This window comes from Dipodomys merriami, unplaced genomic scaffold (assembly GCF_024711535.1).
Source record: "Dipodomys merriami isolate MVZ:Mamm:240054 unplaced genomic scaffold, mDipMer1.0.p SCAF_13, whole genome shotgun sequence".
NCBI lineage: Eukaryota > Metazoa > Chordata > Mammalia > Rodentia > Heteromyidae > Dipodomys > Dipodomys merriami.
In genome coordinates, this window is record NW_027202604.1 from 13,388,565 (window position 1) to 13,416,017 (window position 27,453).

The following is a 27,453-nucleotide window of genomic DNA, read 5'->3' on the forward strand; positions in this document are numbered from 1 at the left end:
TATTGGGGCTTGAACTCAAGGCCTGGGCGCAGTCCTTGAGTCCCTTTATGCTCAGGGCTAGTGCTCTATTACTTGAGCCACAGCTGTTACTTCTAGGGTTTTCTTAGTTTTATTGAAGATAAGTCTCATAGACTTTTGTGCCCAAGGTGGCTTTGATCTGCAGTCCTTGGATCTCAGCCTCCTAAGTAGCTAGGGTTATAGACAAGAGTGCCTAATCTTCACACTACTTTAACTCACTAAAATGATAGGCCTTTCTTAAAAAAAATTTGTAACAGTCTTGGTAGGTAACACTGACTAGCCTTAAAATTTCTATTCTACTTCCTCAGTTTTCTGAGTACCAGACTTATAAGTATACCATCATCCCATATACCAAATTGTGTTTAAATTCACTTTCAACTATTCAATTTCAGCTATTTTTCAACTAGTATACAAAAGAGTATTAAAAGGCTTATCTTCTTTTTTTTTTTTTTTGTTGGTCATGGGGCTTGAACTCTGGGCCTGGGCGCTGTCCCTCAGCTCTTCAGCTCAAGGCGAGCGCTCTACCACTTGAGCTACAGCGCCACTTCCAAAAGGCTTATCTTCTGATGCTATCTTCTCCATACTAAGTAGAGCCTTGGAAAAATGTTTTGATAAAATACCAGGTAATTGTGGTGACAGGTATTTTACATAATTTCTCTTGGTGTTAAAAACAAAAATCAGGAGCTCTTTCTCTAGTGTTTAGATTCCTGGGGACTTGTTGATTTTAAAGTTGGGGTAGGGCTGGGAAGGTGGCTCAGTGGTTGAGTGCTTGCCTTGCATGCATGAGGCCCTGGGTTCGATTCCTCAGCACCACATAAGCAAAAAGAAAAAAGCCGGAAGTGGCGCTGTGGCTCAAGGGGTAGAGCACTAGCCTTGAGCTGAAGAGCTGAGGGACAGCGCCCAGGCCCAGAGTTCAGGCCTCACGATCGGACCCCCAAAAATAAAAATAAATAAAGTAAAGTGGGGGTAGATGAGCACTGCCCCTGAGTACTTCCTACAGCTATAGTAATTGATTTATGGCAATGTTCCTCAATCTAGTGTGTGTCAGAATTTCCAGAAAGGCTCAGGAAAATTATAATGCAGAAGATCTGGAGGAACTCTGAGAATTGCCATTTCTTACAGATTTCTAGGAGATATGATGCTCCTAATCTATGGTCTACTTGGTTGGTTGGACCACATTGTAGTAGATTTAAGATTTCAGGACAGTAATAGGAGATATATAATCAATTCCTATATATGCTCAAAAAGCCACTAAGTATCTGTTCATGATGAAGGAAAGTTGTAGACCTTGGCAGAGGATAGAATTATGTATTTGGTGTGGGATTTGAGAAAATTATATATTTGGTCTTGAGGCTAATCTTGTAATATCACTTTGAGGGAAGAAGTTTAAAATTATACCCGAGGATAATTTTAGCTGCTTTTTCTTTTTTTTTGGTCGGTCATGGGGCTTGAACTCTGGGCTTGGGCACTGTCCCTACGCTCTTCAGCTCAAGGTGAGTGCTCTACTGCTTTGAGCTACAGTGCCACTTCCGGTTTTCTAGTGGCTTAGTGGAAATAAGTCTTACAGACTTTCCTGCCCAGGCTGGCTTGATTCTCAGATTTCAGCTTCCTGAGTAGCTAGGATTACAGGCATGAGCCACCAGTGCCCTAGATGATTTTTCTTTTTTCTTTCTTTTTTTTTTTTTTTTTGGGTCCGGTTGTGGGGCCTGAACTCTGGGCCTGGGCACTGTCCCTCAGCTCTTCAGCTCAAGGCTAGCGCTCTACCACTTGAGCCACAGCGCCACTTCTGGCTTTTTTCATTTTACTTATGTGGTGCTGAGGAATCGGATCCAGGGCCTCAGGCATGCAAGGCAAGCACTCTACCACTGAGCCATCTTCCTAGCCCCTAGATGCTTTTTCTTAACCTGGGAGGTTTATAGCCTTTAAGAGGTGTAGGCCAGTTTCTAGAGGATTATTGGTGAATTTGGGAGTTAAGTTTTGAGAATAGTTTTAGGAAGGGGATTAGCTTCAGCCTAACTGTTGCTCTCTCTCTCTATCTCTCTCTTGTCTGTTCTCCTCCCTCCCCCCCCATGCTGGTCTTGGGGCTTGAACTCAGAGCCTAAGCACTGTCCCTGAGCTTTTGTGCTCAAGGCTATTGCTCTACCACTTGGGCCAAGCTCCATTTCCGGCTTTTTGCTAGTTAATTGGAGATAAGAGTCTCATGGACTTTACTGCTCAGGAAAGTTTTAAACCCCAGTCATATCTCAGCCTCCTGAGTAGGTAGGATTACAGATGTGAGCCACTGATGCCCAGCTCCAATCTTTTTTAACATGCTCTGTAACTACTAATTTGGAAAAAGAAATGGGGTGTGGATCCCTTAAGATGTGTTTAGAGCCATGTGTGTCTGCAGGTACAGTGGCAGTGTAGGGTAGAGGAGGGAGTGGGAGAACCTGGTCTTAGTGGACAATTGCAGTTATCTTTAGGCTACAACAGAATGGAAAGGTTTGATAGCCACAGATTTCTGAAGTGCCCTGTTTTAAGAACATTATTTTTTCTGGGGCTCCAAATGTTCCACCTGCTCTCAATTAACCTGTGTTTCAGCCAAGTGCTGAGGAGGCAATGATGAGCTCATTGTTCTGATTGTGTCAGATGAAGAAAAAAATGTAGGAGGCAAGGATTGGACCAGAACTGTTTGCTTGCTGAGGTTACTTGGATGTTTCTCATTCATTTTAGGAAATGAAAAGCTTTAGGTTTTGGTCTGCATGTGTTCAGAATAATCAACCATGTTAATGAATACATGTTAACTCCCACTATGTTAATGATGCATATTAACTCTCACCAATTTCAAGTCACTTTTAAATGGTGAGAGTTAATATGGATTCAAGGTACTTTTTACTTTTGCTGTGAGCAAATGTTTAATATCAGTACCTGTCTCTAAAGTTAGTGACTTTACTAACAGTTTAGTAAATTAGTGTGTTCAGATGTGTAGAAATAAAAATATATATTTTCTTATTTCTAATAGTCTCATTTCTCTTTGTAGGAGGTGTGATTGCATATATCAGCTCCTCCAGCTCAGCCTCCAGCCCTGCCTCGTGCCATAGTGAAGGTTCTGAGAATAGTTTCCAGTCCTCCTCTTCTGTTCCATCTTCTCCAAATAGCTCTAATTCTGATGCCAATGGTAATCCCAAGAATGGTGATCTCTCCAACATTGAAGGCATTCTGAAGAATGATCGAATAGATTGTTCTATGAAAACAAGCAAATCGAGTGCTCCTGGGATGACTAAGAATCACAGTGGTGTGACAAGTAAGTTAATTTAGTGTGTTAAAGGTCACTGACATTAATAGTAGATGGGGCTTATTAATTCTTAGCTTTCCATTTGGGGTCTGTTATATTTCTGGGTATAATTTTCCCTCCTGGTAGTCATGTTGTATAGTTGGGGAAGAAATCAGTTGATGGCTTTAGAAGTTTCAGCATAGGGGCTGTCATGTGGTTATATGCTCTGCCTGACAGTGCTTCTTCTTTCACGTAGTTACCTTTCTTCTGGTCTTTGATGTACTGAGTCTTGTTTCTGGAACAGAGTACTAGCTCATTATGGGAAGGGGTTTATATTAATGAAATTGGTTGGGAACATTTGGGATGAGGAAATGAAGCAGGATTGTATAACCATTTAGTGGTGGGATTTGGACTTGGAGTAAATATGGAAGTAACAAGGACTAGAAGAGGAATGGTCAAGGAAGAGACCTGCGTAGTCCTGTTGGGAAATTGAGAAAGTACAATTGCCTGAGGAGACATCTTTGAATCTTTTTTTTTTTTTTTTTTTTGGTGTTAGAGATTGAACCCAATACCTCATGCATGTACATTAAGCAAGTGCTCTAAACTCCTAACCCTTATTACATTTTTTTTTTGTTGATGAATTCTCTTATCTGCTTGATTTTTTTCTTAGTTTGTTTGAACATCTGATGTAAAGCAATGAAAAGTTTTCAGAGTTTCAGTGTATTTTTAAAGTTCTCAAAAAAAGAGGGGCAAAAAGCCCCCATAAACCAAACTCTCCCAGGTTGTATAGCGCTGCATTTAACACAAAACAATTTGTTTATTTGGTATAGGCTTCTTAAACATGTAATTTTATTGTTACTCTTAAGGTGTTTTACCAAGGGGCTATTGTTTCATAAGTCAGATGAGTACATTTCTTTTGGGACAATGTTACTCTTCTTTGCTTACCTCCCCAATTTCTCCCTCCTGTCCCTGCTCACAATTTGCATAGCTTATTTTATATATAGTGTCCATTGAGTACGATGTCTGCATTTGTTCATCCTTCCCTCTTCCATTTCTGTCTGCATCCTCTTTTGCCCCCCCAAAAGACAGAAAAAAGAACAAATGAAACAAAACAAACAAGAAAATCCCTCAAAAGCAAAAAAAGAAAACAAAAGAAAAAATAAGCCACAAATAGAAAAACCCATGTTTCTTTTTCCTGTAACTCATTTGATAAATACTATTTAGATGTTCAGTATTCTTCTCCTAAGAGTGTCCTCCTTTAGTCTCATGGTTTGTGTGTCAATGTCTAGAGTCCTATATATTTCAGATCTAGTTCCTACATATGAGAGAAAACATGCACTGTTTGTTTCTCTAAGCTTGGCTTACCTACTTAACATGATTTGTTCTAGGATTTTTTTTTAACAGCACAAAAGTAATTTATTGATGAAAAGCACTTACAAGTTGAATGAAATAAACAATTTAAAAAAATATTGAATTGTTTCCTCCAGCTTTTCACTTCATGTCTGTTTGTGCCCTAGAGTTTAGTGGCATGGTTCTACTGTGTAAAGTCTGTGGGGATGTGGCGTCAGGATTCCATTATGGAGTTCATGCTTGTGAAGGCTGTAAGGTAACGCAAGATTTTGTTCCTTAAACTACTGGTTGTGGGGTTAAAGAAATTGGGGTTAGGTTTGTGAATTTCCACAGTTGATTATCTAGAAGGAGGTGTGAAATAAGCTGTTTCTCTTAAGTTTTAAGCATTTTAGACTTTTTATTGTTTTGGTTGGTCATGGGGCTTGAACTCAGGGCGTAGGTGCTGACACTGAGCCTCTCTGTACTCAAGGTTAGTGTTCTACCACTTGAGCACTGCTCCACTTCTGGCTTTTTCTGAGTAGTTTATTGGAGATAAGAGTCTCAAGGACTTCCCTACCTAGACTGGCTTTGAACTGTGATCCTCAAATCTTAGCCTCCTGAGTAGCTAGGATTACAGGCTAGGATTACCCATCTTGAAAAATATTCTTAATTTAGTGAAAGTATTTTTTTTCTTCATGATCTTGATCCACATAAATTTTCTATCTTGGTTAAATTAAGGTATGAACTATTTGTTAAACAAGAGCTAGTTCATTAACTCTTATCTAGGTGGTAGGGAAACAGGAAGGAATAAAATAGTCAAGGCACTGCTGTGTCTCATTAGCTTCATTTTAAACTAGAACTTTAAATTAGATCTAGCCTTGCTCATGTTAGAGTTGCTGTAATAGAATACTAGAGACTGGGTAATTTATTAAGTTTGTTTGGCTCAGTTTTGAAGGCTGGGAAGTCCTACATTGAGGGGCTGCATCTGGTGAGGGCTTTCTCACTGTTTCATAACATGGAGAGAGAGATAAGGCTGGGGAACGAACATTTACACTCATAAGAAGCTGAATTTATAACAAAGCCACTCTATATTAATGAAGGCAGAGCCCTTGTGACCCACTCATCATTGGGAATTTGGGGGGACACATTCAAACCCATAGCAGCTCTTACCATGTGCTTTGACATTATGATGTGTCAGATTCTAGGAGCTGAGAACAATCCCTAGGTACTTCTAAAAATGTAAGGTCTAAAGAAGTAAGCCAGGGGCTGGGAAGGTGGCTCAGTGGGAGAGTGCTTGCATTGCCTGCATGAGGCGCTGGGTTCGATTCCTCATCACCACATAAGCAGAAAAAGCCGGAAGTGGTGCTGTAGCTCAACTAGTAGAGTGCTAGCCTTGAGCTGAAGAGTTGAGGGACAGTGTCCAGGCCAGAGTTCAGGCCCCATTACTGACCAAAAAAAAAAAAAAAAAAATCCAGGAGCCAGTGACTCATGTCTATAGTCCTAGTGAGTCAAGAGACTAAGACCTGAGCATCACAGTTTGAAGCCAGCTAGCTCATGCAGGAAAGTCTATAAGACTCTTATATCTAGATAACCACCAAAAAGCCTGAAGTGGAGCTGAGGCTTAAGTGGTAGAGCTAGCTTTGAGCAGAAAAGCTCAAGGATAGGACCCAGGTTCTGAGTTCAAGCCTAAGTATTAGCACAAAAAAGAAAACAAGGAAGTGGTGTTGTGGCGCAAGTGGTAGAACACTAGCCTTGAGCTGAAGAGCTGAGGGACAGTGCCTAGGCCCAGAGTTCAAGCCCGACGACCGACCGAAAAAAAAGAAAAAAAGAAATAATACCTAGTGAATAAAGTAATTTTGAATATATATTGAATGTTTGAGAAGGCCATGACCAGTTTGTAAATTTAGCTGTTTTTCAGTTATCACTACTACTAGGATGTTGGTTAGAAATCCCAAATTAGATAACCTACTTATCTAGAAACCAACTAACCAATCAATCTCTCTCTTGCCTTTTTCTTTCTTAAAATCTGATAGTCTTTTCTTTCACTGTTTTTTCTTTCTCTGTCTTTTCTTTTCTTCCGTTTTTCCATCCTTCCTTCTTTTTGTCAAAAATGTATTTCTTTTCTTTGCTTGCTTGCCTGCTCCCTCCCTCCCTCCCTCCCTCCCTCCCTCCCTCCTTCTCTCCCTCCTTCCTTTTTTTAAAATCAAAAATGTATGTGCTGCTGGGTGCCAGTGGCTCATGCCTGTAATCCTAGCTACTTAGGAGGCTGAGATCTGAGGATCGTGGCTTGTAGCCATTGTGGCCAGGAAAGTCCATGAAACTCTTACCTCCAGTTAACCACCAGAAAACTGGAAGTGGCTTTGTGGCCAAAAGGGGCCTTAAGGAAAAGTTAAACCCCAGAACTGACAAGAAAAAATGTTCATGTGAGAAAATCCATGTTCTTGCTGTTTTCTAACTTAAAGCCAGAAGCAGGAATCTAGTTGGTCAGGAGTGGTGGGTAAATAAGATAATAAATATATGTGATGAGCTTTGAACATACATGATCACAGAGGAAGTCCTTTCTGAGTGACTGAATGATGAGTTTGATAGCTTTTTTTTTTTTTTTTTTTTTTTTTTTTGCCAGTCCTGGGTCTTGAACTCAAGGCCTGGGCATTGTCCCAGAGCTGCTTTTGCTCAAGGCTAGCACTCTACCACTTGAGCTACAGTGCCACTTCTGATTTTTTCTGTTTATGTGGTACTGAGGAATTGAACCCAGGGCTTCATGCATGCTAGGTGAGCACTCTACCACTAAGCCACATTCCCAGCCCAATTCTGAGAGCTTTTTATGGTTAAATTGCTTTACAGAACTGACAGTATGTTCTATAAATGAAGCTTTTTGTTACTGCCTTAAAAATTATATAAATACACATATACACATATTACAAAAATATGAAGTAATTGTGAAGCAGATATTCCCAATTAGCTATAAAAGCAGACTGAATGAGATAATTATATATATGTTTGCCAAAAACATATACCTATTAAATACCTTTTTTTTTTGAGATAGTGTCTTTATATATAACCCAGATTTGCCTCCACCTTGAGATCCTCCTGATTTGCTTCCTGAGTGTGTTACCATGCCCAACTAAATTCACTTTTTTTTTCCCCTAAGAATCAAAAGCAGGACTTAATATATGCCAGGTAAGCACTCAGATCTAGCATTCTACCAGTGAGCGACACCCAAGTTCTTAAATGTGTTTAGTCTATTAAAATGTATTCAGTGTAACTCATATGGTATCCATGGCAAGTGTATAATGTCACAGTAATAAAATATAAAAATATTATATCCCATAACCAGTGGTTTTTTTTTTTTTTTTTTTTTTTTTGTCGGTTGTGGGGCTTGAACTCTGGGCTTGGGTGCTGTCCCTGCACTCTTCAGCTCAAGGCAAGCGCTCTACTGCTTGAGCCACAGTGCCACTTCAGGTTTTCTGGTGGTTTATTGGAGATAAGAGTCTCATGGACTTTTCTGCCCAGGCTGGCTTTGAACCGTGATCCTCAGATCTCAGCTTCCTTGCGTAGCTAGGATTCCAGGCATGAGCCACTGATGCCCGGCACAGGTTTTTTTTTTTTTTTTTTTTTTTTTTGTCGGTCGTGGGGCTTGAACTCTGGGCCTGGGCGCTGTCCCTCAGCTCTTCAGCTCAAGGCTAGCACTCTACCACTTGAGCCACAGTGCCACTTCCATTTTGTTTTTCTGCTTATGTGGTGCTGAGGAATCGAACCCAGGGCCTTAAGCATGCAAGGCAAGCTTGTTCTACCACTGAGCCACCTTCCCAGCCCCCAGTTTTGTTTTTATGCTGTGATTTTTCTGACTTAGCCTCTTAAGTGCTAGGATTACAAGTATATGTTGCCATGCCTGCTTAACCTGCAAGTTCTCAATAAAAAATTATGATATGTGTAATCAGTCCTGTATGAAGGTGGCTCCCATATATAATTCTAGCTCCTTGGAAGTCTAAGATCTGAGGATTGCAGTTTGAAGGCAGTCTAGGCAGACAAATTTGCAAGACCAGCAAAAGCAAGAACTGGAACTATGGCTTAAGTGGTAGAGTGCTACGTGATCAGAAAAGCTATGTGAAAGGATGAGGCTCTGAGTTCAAGACCAGTACTGGCATGTTAAAAAATGTAGTCAGTTATAATTTTCAGGAAAAGTTTAGTTTAAAATAATTTGCTTTTTGTTGGTCATGGGGCTTGAACTCTGGGCCTGGGTGCTGTCCCTGAACTTTTCAGCTTTTCACTTGAGCCACAGTGCCACTTCTTTTCTGGTGGTTAATTGGAGATAAGAGTCTCACGGATTTTCCTCCAGGATGACTCTGAACCACAATTTTCAGATCTTAGCCTCCGGAGTAGCTAGGATTGCAGGCGGGAGCCATTGGTACCGGGCAGTTTAATATAATTTTGGTTATTGTGTTCTTACGTTTTTTGTTTTCCCTATAGCCATTAAACTGGGGATATCAGAGGAACTGTCATAGAGCATGTATTTGTATTGTGAAGTCAATGCAAATGCTAGCTGGGAATGGACTTTTCCTGGATCATGAGCTGGGTGTGTGTGTGTGTGTGTGTGTGTGTGTGTGTGTGTGTGTGTGTGTGTGTGTGTGTGTGTGTGTGTGTGTGTGTGTGTGTGTGTGTGTGTGTGTGTGTGTGTGTGTGTGTGTGTGTGTGTGTGTGTGTGTGTGTGTGTGTGTGTGTGTGTGTGTTTATGTATGTACATGTGTGTGTTTGTGCATGTGCACATTATAACACTGGATGCTGATATGTGTGTGGCCAGGATTTTCCAGTAGGTATAAGGAGGCTTTACTGATGTCAGCAGGTAGTAACCCTGGATAGACCAAACTGTGTTCCTCAGGATTCTAGGGAGTTAGTTACAGCTGTTGAGAACATTTCCTGTCAACTTTTAAAGAATCAGTCATTAGTATTTCAAGAGGTTTGAGACTTGATAAGATAAGGTAAGTCTGGTACCCCAATGCTGTATATTACGAGACAAGCTTTAGGTTAGCTCAAAGAATATTTAGAGGCAAGAGGAATTTTGTTAGGCACCGCATGTAGCCCATTTAAACATCAAAGTCTGTGTCAGTGTATTTCTCTTTACCCTGGGCCAAAGTGTTCCCCAGGTTTTTCCACACATGCTAGATAGGTATGGGAGCAGTGCTTCTGAGGACTCCACCTAGATGGTTTTAAGTGGATGGGTAATTTTTTCTTTGTTTTTAGGGTTTCTTTCGGAGAAGTATTCAGCAAAACATTCAATACAAGAAGTGCCTGAAGAATGAAAATTGTTCAATCATGAGAATGAATAGGAACCGATGTCAGCAATGTCGCTTCAAAAAGTGTCTCTCTGTGGGAATGTCAAGAGATGGTATGTTCCTGGTTCAAAAAATATTTTAAAAAGTGTCTGAAGTTTGGCATGTGTTTTTCTGCATAAAGCAGAGCTATACAATAGTTTCTAATGGCTCTCTCATGTTTAAGGTAAAGCATATTTCAGAAAGCTTTAGAGGACACTAAATTCATTAAGGTCAAATTTTAGCAACATCATTTCAGAAAAGCTTTTTAGCACACTTCTTTTTGTTGTTGTTGTTTCTTGTAAAATAAACAATTTGAAGACTTATTCTCTAAAAAGGTCTTTTCTAAAAAAAGATTGTTTTCCTAATGTAATTCTTTACTCTGTCTTCTTAGTGTTGATTCCTTATGTGAACTACCTCTCACTTTTTTTTTTAGCTTGTGATGCTAAAAAAAGCCCATTAGTGCTTCAGGTCATACATTCTGAATACATGCATTATTTGTGTATGTAGGTATGTAAAATTGAAAGAAACATTAGGGTCTGGCTTTTAGAGGGACTGGTCTAATACAGTAGTGTGAGTTCCAAATTATTGAGCATGAACTTCTAGTTATCTCTGTAAAGACTATTTAGGCAATCCTTTGGTTACTGCTATACCTTGCTGCTACAGAAATAAAAAATTACAATAGTGAGCTTCTAGAGTAAGATATTTCAGCAATTACTGTTTCATTTTTTCAGTTGCCTAAAAATTTTAATTTTATAGCATTAGACTAGTGCTATTGAAATGGTGGATGAATATTGTGCTTAACTCCAAAAGAATAAAACCAACAATGATTTGTGAAGGAAGAGAGGAATAGAGGCAAAGTATGAAACATGATAAGTTGCTTATCTTTGATAATGATATTGCCAAAGGTTACAACTAGATTAGTAAGGTTTTCTTGCTAGATTAGATGTATTGATTTTTTAAAATCTTCCTATAAATATTAGAATAGAAAGTAGCTTTTCTTCGGGGATAGGATTATTGGAGACAGCATACCTTATATGACAACCTTCTTTAAAAAAATAAAGGATGTACGATCTAGTTTTTATTTATTGAGTTTAAATAAAATCTAACAAATTTATTTTCTAATTACATTTATAATAATTGTGTGTATGTATATTTTAAAGAGACTTTCTAGGAACAGAAAAGTGAGCTTAGGAACTTGAGGGTAAGGTTTCAGAAATGAATTGATCAAGAGTCAGGCCTTCTAGGAGTGAGTGTACCTGCTGGGTTTTGTTAGTGTTAAAGGATGTGGGTAGCTGGATGCCTACTTCAGAAGAGCTCTCAGCCTTGTTAAAGGCTGGGCTGTTTTAAACAGTCTTTTTTTGTTGATTATGGGGCTTGAACTCAGTACCTGGCTATTGTCCTTGAGCTTTTCTTTTCTTTTTTTTTTTTTTTTTTTTTTTGTCCTTGAGCTTTTCTGCTCAAGGCTAGCACTCTACCACTTTGAGCCACAACTCCACTTCTGATTTTTGAGTGGTTAATTGGAGATGAGAATTTCACAGGGACTTTTTTGCCTGGGCCAGCTTTGAACTGTGATCCTCAGATCTCAGCTTCCTGAGTAGCTGGGATTATAGGTATGAGCTACTGGTGCCTGGCTAGTATATGTTTTTTAAAATTTATTTTTATTTTTATTTTTGTTGGTCACGGGGCCTGAACTCTGGGCCTGGGTGTTGTTCCTCATCTCTTCAGCTCAAGGCTAGTGCTCTACCACTTGAGCCACAGCACCACTTCTGGCGGTGCTGAGGAACCTCATGCCTCATGCATACAAGGCAAGCACTCTACCACTGAGCCACCTTTCCAGCCCTAGTCTATGGTTTTTTTTTTTGGGGGGGGGGGTCCGGTTGTAGGTCCTGAACTGTGGGCTTGGGCTCTATCCCTCAGCTCTTCAGCTCAAGGCTAGCATTCTACCCCTTGAGCCACAGCGCCACTTCTGGCTTTTTTCTTTTTGCTTATGTGGTGCTGAGGAATCGAACCCAGGGCCTCATGCATGCAAGGCAAGTGCTCTACCACTGAGCCACCTTCCCAGACATAGTCTATGGTTTTTGTATTAGTTAATTTCACAATTGGTTCACTCAGATTTTGTGTATAAAATATCTAGGAACGCTAGGCGCCAGTGGCTCATGACTAATCCTAGTTATTCAGGAGGTTGAGATCTAAGTATTACGGTTCAAAGCCAGCCCAGGTAAAAAAGTCCATGAGTTTCTTATCTCCAATAAACTATTCAGAAAAAGCTGAAAGTGGTGCTGTGGCTCAAGTGGTATAGAGCACTAGTCTTGGCACAAAGAGGCTCAGGAATGGTGCTCAGGTTCTGAGTTTAAGCCCCAGGACTGGGAAAAAAAATAATCCAGGAAGTAATCTCCTTAGCTTTTTTTGGGGGGACAAATGAAAAAATTTCTCCCTAATTCTCACTTCCTCTATTACATCAAGAACAGGTTTAAGAAATTTTGGGGGGCTAGGAAGGTGGCTCAGTGGTAGAGCGCTTGCCTTGCTTGCCTGAGGCCCTGCGTTCGATTCCTCAGCACCACATAAGCAAAAAGAAAAAAGCCAGAAGTGGCGCTGTGGCTCAAGTGGTAGAGCGCTAGCCTTGAGCTGAGGAGCTGAGGGACAGTGCTCAGACCCAGAGTTCAGGCCCCACGACCAGACCAAAAAAAAAAAAAAAAAGAAATTTTGGGCTAGAGATATGTGGATATTGTTTACTCATGTGACTAGAGGGTATAACTATCAAGTCACTTTGTTATTCTTTTGTATAAACAGGTCTTATTTAGAATATAGATGTTAAATATCTTTTTCTTCAGAATATAGATGTTAAATATCTTTTTCTTCAATAGCTGTTCGATTTGGTCGTATTCCTAAGCGTGAAAAACAGAGGATGCTAATTGAAATGCAAAGTGCGATGAAGACCATGATGAACAGCCAATTCAATGGTCACTTGCAGAATGACACCTTAGTAGAACATCATGAACAGACAGCCTTACCAGCCCAGGAACAACTACAGTCCAAGCCCCAGCTGGAGCAAGAAAACATCAAAAGCTCTCCTCCTCCCTCTTCTGATTTTGCAAAGGAAGAAGTGATTGGCATGGTGACCAGAGCCCATAAGGATACCTTTATGTATAATCAAGAGCCACGAGAAAACTCACTTGAGAGCATACAGCCCCAGAGAGAACGGATTCCCAAGAACATGGAGCAATATAATTTAAACCATGACCATTGTGGCAATGGGCTTAATAGCCATTTTCCCTGTAGTGAGAGCCAGCAGCATCTTAATGGACAGTACAAAGGGAGAAACATAATGCAGTACCCACATGGGCATGCCATTTGTATTGCAAATGGACATTGTGTGAACTTTTCCAATGCTTATACTCAAAGAGTATGTGATAGAGTTCCAATAGATGGATTTTCTCAGAATGAGAACAAGAATAGCTACCTGTGCAACACTGGAGGGAGGATGCATCTGGTATAGTGAAATCAATTTTTTGCTCACCTTGTATCAAGGAAGGTTTTCTTTTATTTAGGGATATACCAACGTGGGAGGTGGGTCAGAAAGTCTAAGAGGTTTCCAGAATCAATTTTCTATAGTATTTTAGGTGAAATAATTTGAATAATATTTGCTGAATGACCGAGTTTTACACAGGAAAAGCTTGTGGTTTATTGATACTGTGATTAGGATTAAGATTTATGTAAAATAGGATTCATATAGAATTGATCCTTTAATTCTTGAAAATACTTTTAGAAATTTAATTACTAAGTAGTAGCTTTGAGACTTTTCTCAAAAGGGCTGATATTTTGTCTTGCCATAGTCAGAGATCCTAAATTTCAGTGGAGAGAGATTTTGTTGCTCTCAGTTTTTTTGAGTCTAGATGCTGCTATGTTGCCCAGGATGGCCTCAAGCTCTTTGGTTGAAGCCATCTACTTGCCTCTCAACCTCCTGAGTATTGTGCCCAGCAGAGAGCTGTTTTCTTTTTTTAAAAAATTTAAAATTTTTATTATTATAAAGGTGATGTATGTACTGAAGGGTTACAGTTATGTAAGTCAAATAATGAGTACATTTCTTTTTGGACAATATCAGAGATGTTTTCTTAATCATTACAATGCAAAAGAATCTGTGGATGTAGAATATAAATGTTCTAGTATTTAGGAATATTTTAATTCCAAGATTTTCTCAGACTACATCTTTTAAGATAGGTTAATATAATTTCTATCATTCAAGCTTTTTTTCATCAAGCACAATATTCTACATGAAAATACAGTTCACATTCAGCCAAAATCTCATCAAAAACATCAGTACTGCACCATTTCCAGTTTAAGCCATGAGGTCCTTTGATAGTGCTTGGTAATTTCTACTGTCAGGTAATTAAAGTCTTCTTTTTCATTTTCAAAATAGTTGACTCTGCTCCAATGTTTACATTCAGATTTGAGTCCATGGATATATGAAAGGTGATCTTCTACTTTATTAGCCTTTATGGCATCCTTAAGGAAAAATAATCAGTAAGCAATTAGGTTCTGATTTCATGGTAGTTTTCATGGGTTTAGAATCATCTTATTCCTTCATCCCATATGCATTTATTGAAAAAATCTAAAGGCTAGTTTTACTAACAGTATATGGTATTTGTTTGTTTTGCTGTGTAGTCCAAGGCTAGTTTTACTAACAGTATATGGTATTTATTTACTTATTTATGGGTCTTGCTATGTAGCCCAAGCTGCCCCTAATACTTCTCCATCCTCCTGTTCTAGCCTCTTGATTCAGTCTTAGTGTTCCCTGGTGTATTAGGGTTTGATCTCAGGGTCTGGCATTTGCTAGAAAGGTACTCTATCATTTGAGCCAGGCCCTCAATGCTTCATTTTTTTTTTGTGCCAGTCCTAGGGTTTGAACTCAGGGCCTGGGTGAGCTTATTTGGCTCAAACCTAGTGCTCTACCACTTGAGTCACAGCTCCACTTCTGGCTCTTTTGGTAGTTTATTGGTGATAAGAGATGGCTTTGAATCACAATCCTCAACTCTCAGCCTCCTGAATAGCTAGGTGTGAGCTACTCATGCCCAGTACCTTAGTGTTGTTATAGCTTCTTAGGCTTCCTGTTTTTCCCTGCCTTATTCCTTGTATCTGTAGTCATTGTTTCCCTAATCATTGTTTTTGAATAAAGGTCAGTGGCCTTCTTTTAATTGTTGTTACAAAGTGAGGTACTTTATTGCCTTCCTGTTGACCTTGTTACTGTGTCTGTTTTGGAAATAAATGAATTCTGAAATATGAAGTCAATGCAAGTATGGGTCCTAAAGTTTGTGACTTCATCTCTGTTTGGACAAATCACTGAGCCTTTCAGAGTTTCATTTTCTCATCTAAGAAATGATTATTGTGGACTTAGATTCATTTCAGTGGTAGAACACTAGTCTATCACATGTGAGGGTTTGGAATCAATTTCTAACAGAGCAAAAAAAAGAAAAGGAAAGAAAGGAAGAATTACTGGCTATAGCTGATATGGTTTAGAATCAAACAGATTTTGTTTGAAACCAAAAGACACTGTACACCAGAAGTGTACACCAAAAGCAGTTTTAGAGTCTTAAACCTGTACAATAGATTTTTCAAATAGATGATTGATAGGGAGATTTTTTTTGCTTAGGCTACTTCTTTATTTTTTTATTTTTTAAATTTAATTTAATTTAATTTGTGAACATACTGTACAGAGGACTTACAATTACATGGGCAGGATAATGCGTACATTTCTTACCAAGCATTGCAGCCTCCTCCTTTGTTTACCCTTCACATCCCTTCTCAGCCTCCCCCCTCTCCCCCAGGCTACTTCTTTAATAGTGAGTTAGCAGATAGTTAAATTAGGTTATGGCTTATAATTCCAGCTACTCTGGAAGGGAAGAGAGGAGGATCACAGTTTGAGGCCAGCCCAGGCAAAAAGTTGGAACTATATCTGAAAAACTAAAAGCAAAAAAGGACTAGGGACATAGCTCAGTGGTAGAGCTTATTTGCCTTGCAAGCCTGAGACCCTGGATTCAAACCCCAGTACTACAGAACAGAAAGCCCTCCTTTCTCTTTCCTTCCCCTGTTATTTCCTCTTCTTTTATGTACTTTAGAATACTTCCATTTCTATGTTTGCTCACCTTTCATTGGTTAGAAATTATTTTTGTATACTGACCATGTGTAATTGTATATATTGCTGTGAAGCTTCCTATATTAAAGTGAGCAGCAGATGGGGAAAGGGCTAATAATAGTAGTAGATTTTATTTGAGTTTGGGAGTTATTTCAATGTTGGTGTTTCCAGTGGTCGTGATGGTGCTTTTGAAATTTCTTTACTGCCTCTCTCAGTTTAAGAGTTTTCCTGTTTTGTGTATACTAGGTTTGTCCAATGAGTAAGTCTCCATATGTGGATCCACATAAGTCGGGGCATGAGATCTGGGAAGAATTTTCCATGAGCTTCACCCCAGCAGTGAAAGAAGTGGTAGAATTTGCAAAGCGTATTCCTGGGTTCAGAGATCTCTCTCAGCATGACCAGGTCAATCTTTTAAAGGCTGGGACTTTTGAGGTAGGTTTGATTTATCCTGAATAATGATACACATGTGAACGTAAATGGAATTGTTAAGCTCCCTGTATCTTTAATTGATGTTAATAAAAAAGAAATGATACAGGACATATAGCATCTTGGCACTTTTGGTTTTTGCTAAGTATTTATAGTTCCGAGTCAGAAACTACCAACAAAATAATAACTGTGCTAGGATTTTAGGAGGATGTAAGGTAAATCTAGTTATCTTGGACTAGAGGTCTATTCTGTATTTATAGCATGTGAACTCTCAAGTTCAAATGTTTCCAGTTTGGATTCGGTGTTTCCTGCAGATGTAAGGCACCTAAAATCCTAACCTGGTGTTTACTATGTTTAGCACAGAATAAGAAGGGAAAACAATATTTTTTGTTTTTAGGGGCTGATACAATATTTGAGGATTATCAGACATACCCGTGTGCCACCTAAGATTGCTGCATTTTGCCATCTTTCTTTTCCCTTTTCTTTCCCCGTTTGCTTTGGGTTTTTGAGAGAAGTTCTTGTATGTCATGCAAGTTGTTCTCAAACTTAAGATTCTCCTACCTCAGCCTCCGAAGTGCTGGGATTAAGGTGGGTGCATCCACGCCCTGCTCTTGGCTGCTTTTTATATGCCAATGTCTATTGCAGAGAAGCGTTATGTCTGGGCTTGGGACAGCCACTGCTACTTTTGTTTGGACCAACTGATCTATGGCTCTCCACTTAGGGACTTTTCATTTCCTGTCTGAGGGCTTTCATGTTACCGCTCAAGCAAAATAAGGCCTGGTTCCTGCTTGGAGCCTCCTTAAGCTTAGCTCTGAAGTTTGGAGAGTGGTGGTAAATTGATGTCTAGTGAGTATCAACCTCAGAGAGGGGTACAAGCCATCTGTTTTCATTTTTTTTTTAATTGGTTGTGGGGCTTGAACTATGGGCCTGGGCACTGTCCCTGAGCTTTTCAGCTCAAGGCAAGCATCTACCACTTGAGCCACAGTGCCATTAACCACAGTGGTGGTTAATTGGAGGTAAGAGTCTCACAAACATTCCTGCCTGGACTGGCTGTGAACCGAGATCCTCAGCTCTCAGTCTCCTGAGTAGCTAGGATTGCAGGTGTGAGCCACTGGTGCCAGCTCATTTCCTTTTTTTTTTTTTTTTTTTGTACCCAAATATTGCACTATTTAGGCAAGTGCTTTACCACTGAGCTATGTCTTAGCTCTGTTGTTTCATTTCCCTCTGGATGGTAGACCAGCTTATCAGTTGTTCTTTTTTTTTCTTTGTTGGTCCTGGGGCTTGAACTCATGGCCTGAGTGCTGTCCTTGAGCTGTTTTACTCAAGGTTAGCACTATACCACTTTGAACCACAGCTCCACTTCTGGTTTTCTGGTGGTTAGTTGGAGATGAATCTCATGGACTTTCCTACCTGGGCTAGCTTCAGACTGATCTTCAGTTCTCATCCTCTTCAATAGCTAGGATCACAGGTGTGAGCTTCTGATGCCCAGCTTTATCAGTTGTTCTTGATCCTGAGTGGTGATCTGTTGAGTAGTACACCCCGGGTATTTGCTCTTCTCTCTCTTTTTTTTTTTTTTTTTTGGGGTCCGGTCGTGGGGCCTGAACTCTGGGCCTGGGCGCTGCCCCTGAGTTCTTCAGCTCAAGGCTAGCGCTCTACCACTTGAGGCACAGCACCACTTCCGGGTTTTTTCTTTTTGCTTATGTGGTGCTGAGGAATCGAACCCAGGGCCTCATGCATGCAAGGCAAGCGCTCTACCACTGAGCCACCTTCCCAGCCCTTGCTCTTCTCTTTCTTTGTCTCATTTCCTTTTTCCCTATACCTGTTTTCACATATGCCACTACATAGCTTATATAGGCTTTTGCCTCAGGCTGTGTTTTGTGGAGCACCTGGTCTAGAACAGAGAAGTAGCCATGTTCCTAAACATAGTAGCTATAGCATAATTAAGAGGTCGTACAGGTCAGGCTTTTCATTTTTAAAACTTTTTTTTTTTTTTTTTTTTTTTTTTTTGGTACTGGGGCATAAACTTAGAGCCTACACTTCACTTGGCTTTTTTTTTTTTTGCTCAAGGCTGAAGCTCTACCACTTGAGCCAAACCTCCACCGCTGGCATTTTGCTGGTTAATTGGAGGTAAGAGTCTCACAGACTTTGCTGCCTGGGCTGGCTTTGAACTTGATCCTCAGATCTTAGCCTCCTGAGTAGCTAGGATTACAGACATAAACCACCAGTAACTGACTAGTTTGCTCCTTTTAGAAAGGCAACTCTGGCCCAGAGGGGTGGAAAGACTTTTCTTGGATTACCAATAAATTCATAAAACATCCAAGATTAGATCACAAATCCTCCACTCCAGTATTTATATTCTTTCCCCCTTGGGTTCGCTTCATTATCACTGTATCCTAAGGTTAGCACTGTTGCCATAGAAGGCTCATTGCCTTTTGAATTATCTTGAATACCACAGTTTTGGGAGTATTGCAACAGGAAGGTGTTAATACGGTGCTGCTTTGATTATGAGAGAAATGTATAACATCATCACCAGTTAGTGTAAGGGAGAGAATGCTGAAGGTAATTGTTGATGGATTTGGTTTAAATAGCAATTATAATGTGTTCTGAATACTTAATTGTGATTATTGTCCTTAAGTATAGTGTATTTGGGTTATGACTTCTTGAAATAGTCTTAAATAAAATTCAGTTGCCATGTTGCCTTTGCTGGATTTGATGCTTTAATGTTTCTGAATACTGTTGCATTGAATGATATTTTCTACTTGGGCACCAAGACCATGTGAAGTGCTTGGTAGTCTAAAGTGTTTCTTTAATGCCTTTTCAATGGCCCATTTTTATACTCCTTGGCATTACTGCTTGCTCTGATTTTGTATTTGCATCCCAGAATCTTTTTTTTTTTTTTTTTTTTCCTCCTGGTCCTGGGGTTTAAACTCTGGGTCTGGGTGCTATCCCTGAGCTTCTCTTGCTCAAGGCTAGTGCTCTACCATTTGAGCCACATGCCATTTCTGGCCTTTTTGTTTATTGGAGATAAGAGTCTCACTGATTTTCCTGCTGGGACTGGCTTTGAACCCTGATCCTCAGATCTTTGCCTCCTAAATAACTAGGTAAGAGCCACTGGAGCCCGGCTGTATCCCAGAATCTTTTAAGAAAGTTTCAGAGTGTTTTAAGACTCAGTTATTTTGCTATTCGAGCCTGGAGTTTCTTTTGATGTTCTAGATTGCTGTGGTAGAGAATTTGCCTTAAGAAAATGGTTCTTAGGGAAAAATAAACTCAGTTTTCTTTTTACTATGTTCTTTTATATGTGGAACATTTCCTAACTAACTTGAATACTAACATTGAAATATTACCATAAAACTTCTCCAAATACATTAAGGTCTTCCTTTTTTCCAGGTTTTAATGGTACGGTTTGCATCATTATTTGATGCGAAGGAGCGTACTGTCACCTTTTTAAGTGGGAAGAAATACAGTGTGGATGACTTACACTCAATGGGAGCAGGAGATCTGCTGAACTCAATGTTTGAATTTAGTGAGAAGCTCAATGCCCTCCAGCTGAGTGATGAAGAGATGAGTTTGTTTACAGCAGTAGTTCTAGTGTCTGCAGGTAAGCAAGATAGTTTGAAATGGTGTCACATTTTGAATAATGACATTGTCTCAGAGAGACAATGGTAGTTTACTAGGATCTAGCAAGCCATGTAAAAGGAGTAAAGTGTTAGGAAAAATGGACATGAACCTATTATTTTTCATAATGAAAAATTACAATACAAAGTCAAGAGGTTGTAATAGTTAAATAGTATTTATTAAGCCATGTGCTGGTATCCTAGCTACTATGAGAACTGAAGCTGAGATCTGAGGATTGTGGTTTGAAGCCATCATCCCTGAGCAGGAAAGTCTGTGAGATTCTTACCTCCAATTTAAAGCCAGAAGTGGAGCTATAGTTCAAGTGGTAGAGTACCAGCCTTGACCAAAAAATCTCAGAGACAGTGTCAAGCCCCAGTACCAGCAGGCATGCACACATATGTGCACACACATACACTATTGACTGCATCTGTTTCCAACCCAAGTATGCCAATTCAGGCAACAGCAAGTAAAGTATAGATCATTACTTGTAGTAGTATGTTGAAAACTTAGTCCTGAATTTTCCTGGGGGCATCCAAATAAATACTATCTAGTTTCAGAAATCATTTATTTAAAAATATTTGTTGAGATGGGCGCCGGTGGCACATGCCTGTAAGCCTAGCTACTCAAAGGCTGAGATCTGAGGATCATGGTTCAAAGCCAGCCTGGGCAGGAAAGTCCGTGAGACTCTTATTTCCAGTAAACTATTAGAATACTGGAAGTGGCGCTGTGGCTCAAGTGGTAGAGTGGTCGCCTTGAGCTGAAGAACACAGGGACAGTGCCCAAGCCCCATGACTGACAGAAAAAAAAAAAAAATGTTGAAGGGCTAGGAATGTCTAGTGGTATAGTGCTTGCCTAGCATGCATGAAACCCATATAAACAGAAAAAGCCAGAAGTGGTGCTGTGGCTCAAGTGGTAGAGTGGTATCATTGAGCAAATTAAGCTTAGGGACAGTGCCCATACCCTGACTTCAAGTCCCAGGACTGGCAGAAAGAAACAAACAAAAATATTTGTTGAGAATTTTATATGTATAACTTTTTAAGTTCCCCTTAAGCATACTGCTCTACTTTCCCATAAGCATCCTGCTCTACTCTGTAAAGGACATTGTGTTAGACACTGTAGAGTTATAAGTTAAGGCTCTTATTTATGTGGATAACTTTAGAGGCCTTTACATCAGTGGGATAAATAAAGATTCATGCCATTTGGAAGCATTTTTGGCTGCCTTTTCAGGCCAGCTGTATCTAAAGACCGTTTATGTCACTGAATTAATATGAAAGGAGTAAATAAGGATGTCTGTTTTCTTAGCAACATTGTAGTGCCTCTTGCATTTTATCTAGCATTACAATCTCTTGATAAGTAATTCATATTAGAGTTGACATCAAGTTTGTTTTGTAAAGGCAGAAATAATTAATACTTGATAAAGTCTTTATTTGATGAATATGTCTTATGTGCCTAGGTACTTTGGGAAACAAAAAGCATTAAGTATCAAGCTTACTCTCCAACTATTTATGTTCTATTCTGAGAGACAAAAAGCTTTATGATGCTAAGCTATAGTTGTGTTGGGGTAAGAGATAGTTACAGAAAGGAAGATGAAATAATGTGAGAAGGCCTTGTGGAAAGGGAAAAATGGAGCTTGAATTTGAAAGTTTGGGTTATTAGATTTTCCTAACAATGAAAAGATGGAAAAGCATGGAAAAACCTGAGTAGCCCAGGGGAAAGAGAAGGTGGCTAGAAAGTACAGAAAGAAGACTTTGAGCCTTATAGGCTAACAACTATGAGAAGTAGGCAGGGAGGTTTGAACTGAACTATGGGTAGTGAAAAGCCAGTGTAACATCTTAAATGAAATGATCAAACATGAACAAAGGCATGTTTACTGTTCTCTATTAAATGTTCTCCATGTAAAATGTACCCCATTTATCTTGGGTGGATTAGATAGCAGGTCTCTATAGAGCTGAAGAACCTGATTATGAGGCTGTTGAAATAGGAGTGGACTTTCCTGAAGTAAGGTGTGGGAACAGAGACTTTCTTTCTTTTTTTTTTTTTTATTTGGGTCCGGTCGTGGGGCCTGAACTCTGGGCCTGGGCGCTGTCCCTCAGCTCTTCAGCTCAAGGCTAGCACTCTACCCCTTGAGCCACAGCGCCACTTCCGGTTTTCTAGTGGTTTATTAGAGATAAGAGTTTCACAGACTTCCCTGCCTGGGCTGGCTTTGAACCGCGATCCTGAGATCTCAGCCTCCTCAGTAGCTAGGATTACAGGCATGAGCCACCGGTGCCTGGCATGGAACGGAGACTTTCTGAAGTAAGTTATCCTAGAGATAATTCAGATAAAGATGTGAAGGTAAGATGGGCAGCAATGGCTCACACCTGTAATCCTGGCTACTCAGAGACGGAGATCTGAGGATCATGGTTTGAAGCCAGCCCCAGGCAGAAAAATCTGTGTGACTTTTATCTCCACTTAACAAGAGAACTGGAAGTGGAGCTATATCTCAAAGTTGCTTACTTTGTGTTTTCCACTAGACATATTTTATTTTTTATATTTGAGATAAAGTCTCACTCTGTGTCCCAGACTGGCCTCAAGATCATTGTTCTCTTGCCTCAGCCTGATTGGGATTACTGGTGTGTGAAGCAGTTTGCTTTAATCATATCCTAAAAACTTTTTTCTGATTGTAAAATTAATATGGATTATTTTGAAAATACATAAAATTCAAGGTGAAAAAAAAAGTTACCATTTCCAAAAGAGATCAGAGTTTTTGTTGTGTTAGTTTTGCTTTGAGTAGAGGACAAAATCTAACTCAGTGTGGCCTCAAAGTCAGGATACTTCTTCCTTAACCTTCTGATTGCTGGAATTGCTGTTGACTTCAACAGTAACGTGAGGGTTCTTACTCACTTTCCTGTCCATCCGTCTCCAGCTGTTTATTGCTCTGTGATATATAATTTTTTTGAAATAAGAACAAAAGAATTATTATAGAATAATAAAATATATTCTCATTATGTATTATGTTCTTATGTCTATTTATGAAAATAATATTCATATATAAATGTACTGTTCATGTCACATTAAAATTTTTACTCATTAGCTAGGTAGGTGCCTAGCTAATGGCACATATCTGTAATCTTAGTCACACAGTGGGGCTGAGATCTAAGGCTTGTGGTTCAAAGCCAGACTAGGCAGGAAAGCCCATAAGACTGTTATTTCTGATCAATCACCAAAAGCCAGAAGTGGAGCTGTGGCTCAAGTGGCAAAAAGTTCACTCTGGTCCTGAGTTCAAGCCCCAGGACCAGCACCAAAAGAAAAAAATTATTTTTCTCTTTAGAAGTCACCTGTTTAATTTATTTAGTTAACTTTTTTTGGTGCCAGATCTGGGGCTTGAATTTAGGGTATGATTGTTCTCCCTGAACTTTTGTGCTTACAGAAAGTGCTGGTTTTTTTTTTTTTTTGTGGTTGTTTGTTTGTTTGTTTTTTGTTTTGGTGCTTAATTGGAGATAAGAGTCTCAAGGACATTGTTGCCTGGGCTGGCTTCAGACTTAATTCCTTAGATCTCAACCTCCTGAGTAGCTAGGATGACAGGCATAATCCATTAACAATGCCAGACTATTTCTTAATTTTGACTGTATTCTGGTTTTGAACTCAGAGGCAACTTGTTAGGCAAGTAATCTATGACTTCGGCCATGCAATCTTAGCCTTTTTTTTTTTTTTTGCATTAGTTGTTTTTCAGTTAAGTTCTTGTTTTTTTGCTGAGACCAGTTTTGGACTATAATCCTTCTACCTCCAACACCCTTGTAGCTGAGATTACATGTGTAATACCACACCCAGTTTGTTTTTTGAGATAGGGTCTTGATTTTGCCTGGGCTGACCTTACAAAGTGCAATTCTCCTGTCTATACCTCCTAACTAGTTAGGATTATAGGTGTCAGCCACTGCCCCTTGATCATGCCTGTTTTTTTCTTTTTGCCAGTTCTGGGGCTTGAACTCAGGACTTGGGCACTGACCCTGAGCTGCTTTTGCTCAAGGCTAGCACTCTACTACTTGAACCATAGCCTACTTCTGTTTTTTTCTGTTTATGTGGTACTGAGGAATTGAATTCCAGGGCTTCATGCATGCTAGGCAAGCACTGTACCACTAAGTCACATTCCCAGACTTTTTTTTTTTTTGGTGCTGGTCCTTGGGCTTAATCTCACAGCCTGGGTACTATCGCTGAGCTTTTTTGTTCAAGGCTAGCCTTTTACCACTTTCCTGCCTGGGCTGGTCTGGAACCTGGCTACACGTGCGTGCGTGCGTGCGTGTGTGCGTGCGTGTGTGCGTGCGTGTGTGTGTGTGTGTGTCTGTCAATCTGTGTGTGTGTGTGTGTCTATCAATCTGTGTCTGTCTGTCTGTCTGTCTGTCTGTCTGTCTGTCTGTCTGTCTGTCTGTCTGTCTGTCTGTCTGTCTGTCTGTCTGTCTGTCTGTCTGTCTGTGTCTGTATCCTTAAACTCAGGGCCTGGCACTGTCACTGAACTTTTGCTCAAGGCGAGCACTCTACTAGGCTTTTTGGTAGTTTATTGGAGATAAGTGTCATGAACTTTCCTGCCGAGCTGGCTTTGAACTGTGATCCTCAGCTTTCAGCCTCGTTGGGTAGCTAGGATTACAGGTATGAGTCACCAGTGCCCGGCTACACCTGCTTTTTTTTTTTTGGGAGGGTCCAGTCATGGGGCTTCAACTCTGGGCCTGGGCGCTGTCCCTCAGCTCTTCTGCTCAAGGCTAGCACTCTACCACTTGAGCCACAGCGCCACTTCTGGCTTTTTTCTTTTTTGCTTATGTGGCGCTAAGGAATCGAACCCAGGGCCTCATGCATGCAAGGCAAGCGCTCTACCACTGAGCCACCTTCCCAGCTCAACACCTGCTGTTTTTAAAGCAGATGTTTATAGACAGGAAAATAAAATTCAAAAGCTACAGAAAACATCACAAAATAAAAAGTTTCCATTCTGATTCTCTACCATATTCCTCAAAAGACTAGATTTCTGTCTTTTTAATTTACTAATGGTGAGCATTTATAAATATAATGTTTCTACTTCTTTTTAAGTAGTATGTATAACCAATAAAGAAAAGTGCCCTCATTTTCCCCCCTTACTTTTTATGTTCTTTTTTTTTTCATCTTCTCACATTTTTTGATTCTTTTACATTACTTCCCTTAGATAATTTAGGTAGAATTTCTTTATACAAAGAGTTATTATTGTCTTGTGTCATGGCTTCCATGTAATCAAGAGTTAAGAGTCTTTATATCAGTTTCAAAATTGAAATGTCAGGGGTCATGTTTGAAGTCTTCTTATGAAGTATTCACAGTGGGGTTGAAATAGCAGCAAGGGCAGTTTTTTCCCATTAATTTTTAAAAAATTGTTATTATAAAGTTGATTTACAGAGGAGTTACAGTTACATAACTCAGGTAAAGAGTACATTTATTTTTGGATAATGTCAACCCCCCCACTCCCAGTTTTTCCTTCCCATCCCCACTCAGAAGTTGTATAGTTCATTTTCAAAATGTCTAGTGTCAGTTTCCAAGGGTAGTTTTTGACCTGAGCATCTGAAGCTTAAAGCAGAGGTGTTCCATGTATCAAGGAACAAGTGGATTCATGTATTTTTCTATGTCAATTGTGTAGAATTAAGCAATATTACAGTTCAGAATATACTTTAGAAATTTTTTCTGTTTTTGGCTTTCCTTAGGATCCATAGTTGCCTTAAACAATTTTTAAAATTTATTTTGCTGGGTGTTGGTGGCTCACACCAGAAATACTAACTATTCATGAGGCTGAGATCTGAGGATCATGGTTCATAGCTAGTCAGGGCAGAAAAATCCTTGAGACTCTTATCTCCAATTATCCAGTAAAAAGCAGTTGAGCACCAGCCTTCAGCAAAAAGCTAGGGTTCAGCTCCTAGGCTATGAGTTTAAGCCCTAGTCCTGGCACACAAAAAAATTAATTTTGGGTTTGTCAAAAAAATGCTAAGTAATTCCTAAGTCTCATTGCTGTTGTCCTCACAGCAGAGCTGTTGTGAGTTAAGACATGTTATCCTCATTTATACAGGTAAGGAAATTGAGGAACAGACAGGTTAAGTAATTTGTTTAATATCACATTGAATAATTTCACATTCAGAATCATATATGCTAGCCAGGCATTTGGACATTAATTTGACTTCAAAGTCTTTCCTCTATATTGCTTGTGAAGAAATAGCTGTAGCTGATAAGGGACAATGGAAGGAAAATTACTCTTGAAAGGTAGGCTTTTTTCCAGGTCATATGAAGTGACAGAGTCATTTACAGTTGGAGGTTAGGGACTGGATTGTAGGTGTGAGGGCAAGATGGAGATTTCAGTTTTACTTATAGCAGTGTCTTAGAGTAAGTGAATGTGCAAAGAAATTTGGTGAGTGATGGGGTTGGGCATGTAATAAAGAACCAGCTAAGGAATGAGCAACCTCCTGGCTATGAATGGTGAAGGAATGTACCCTTGTTTATTAATAAGTGTACTGCTGAGAAGCTGGATTCTACCTCGGTCTGCATTCAGTGTCACAGTCTCTAGCACATTATTGTCTATCATCCACATTTGGAATTTTGGGCTCTTTGACTTTAAAATTGAAAAGACTGGTTTTAGAAATGAAGGCTGTAGAAAAAATTTGTATGATTTACAATTTTAGGTATAGACATTCATTTCCTTGAGGGTTCTGAATGTAGAAAGCTTACCACATTTTATGACAGATCTAGTATGACAGCTAGTATTAGGAATACTAGCTCCCATTGGAATGTCCTTTCCCAGTTAGCATTTCTTTCTTTCTTTCTTTTTTTGTTCATTGACATTATTTTGAGAGGATTACTGACATTCTTCTCAATCTTTCGTATGCCAATCACTGATGATAAGTCTCAAACAATTGGGCTGGGAAGGTGGCTCAGTGGTAGAGCGCTTGCCTTGCATGCATGAGGCTCTGGGTTCGATTCCTCAGCACCACATAAGCAAAAAGAAAAAAAGCCGGAAGTCTCGCTGTGGCTCAAATGGTAGAGTGCTAGCCTTGAGCTGAAGAGCTGAGGGACAGCGCCCAGGCCCAGAGTTCAGGCCCACAACTGGACCCCCCCCCCAAAAAAAAAAAAAAGTCTCAAACAATTACTTTCTGTCAAAATGTGAGCTCCTCAAAGGAAGGGGTTTTATTCACTCTTTGGTTTGCCAGTAGCCTGGAGAATATAAGCCAGCACATACATTCAATGTTTAGATAATTTGATGAAATGCAAGGATTTTTTAAAAAGCTAATTACTTTAAATCTGGGTGACAGTGGCTCTTGTCTGTAATTCTAGCTACTCAGGAGGCTGAGATCTGAGGCTCTCGTTTCCAAGCCAGCCCAGGCAGGAAAGCCCAT

At 39.7% G+C, this 27,453-nt stretch overlaps 1 protein-coding gene across 1 annotated transcript in view; it reads left to right on the forward strand.

The window, feature by feature from the left end:
* The window catches only part of Nr1d2 (nuclear receptor subfamily 1 group D member 2), a 44,260-nt gene that overhangs the window by 10,744 nt on the left and 6,063 nt on the right, over positions 1–27,453 (forward strand). Inside the window, exons 2-7 of the mRNA XM_070018697.1 lie at positions 3,038–3,301; positions 4,789–4,877; positions 9,842–9,986; positions 12,777–13,402; positions 16,289–16,474; positions 19,856–20,066. Coding sequence (XP_069874798.1) covers positions 3,038–3,301; positions 4,789–4,877; positions 9,842–9,986; positions 12,777–13,402; positions 16,289–16,474; positions 19,856–20,066 — 1,521 coding nt within the window. The remainder of the gene's footprint in view (positions 1–3,037; positions 3,302–4,788; positions 4,878–9,841; positions 9,987–12,776; positions 13,403–16,288; positions 16,475–19,855; positions 20,067–27,453) is intronic.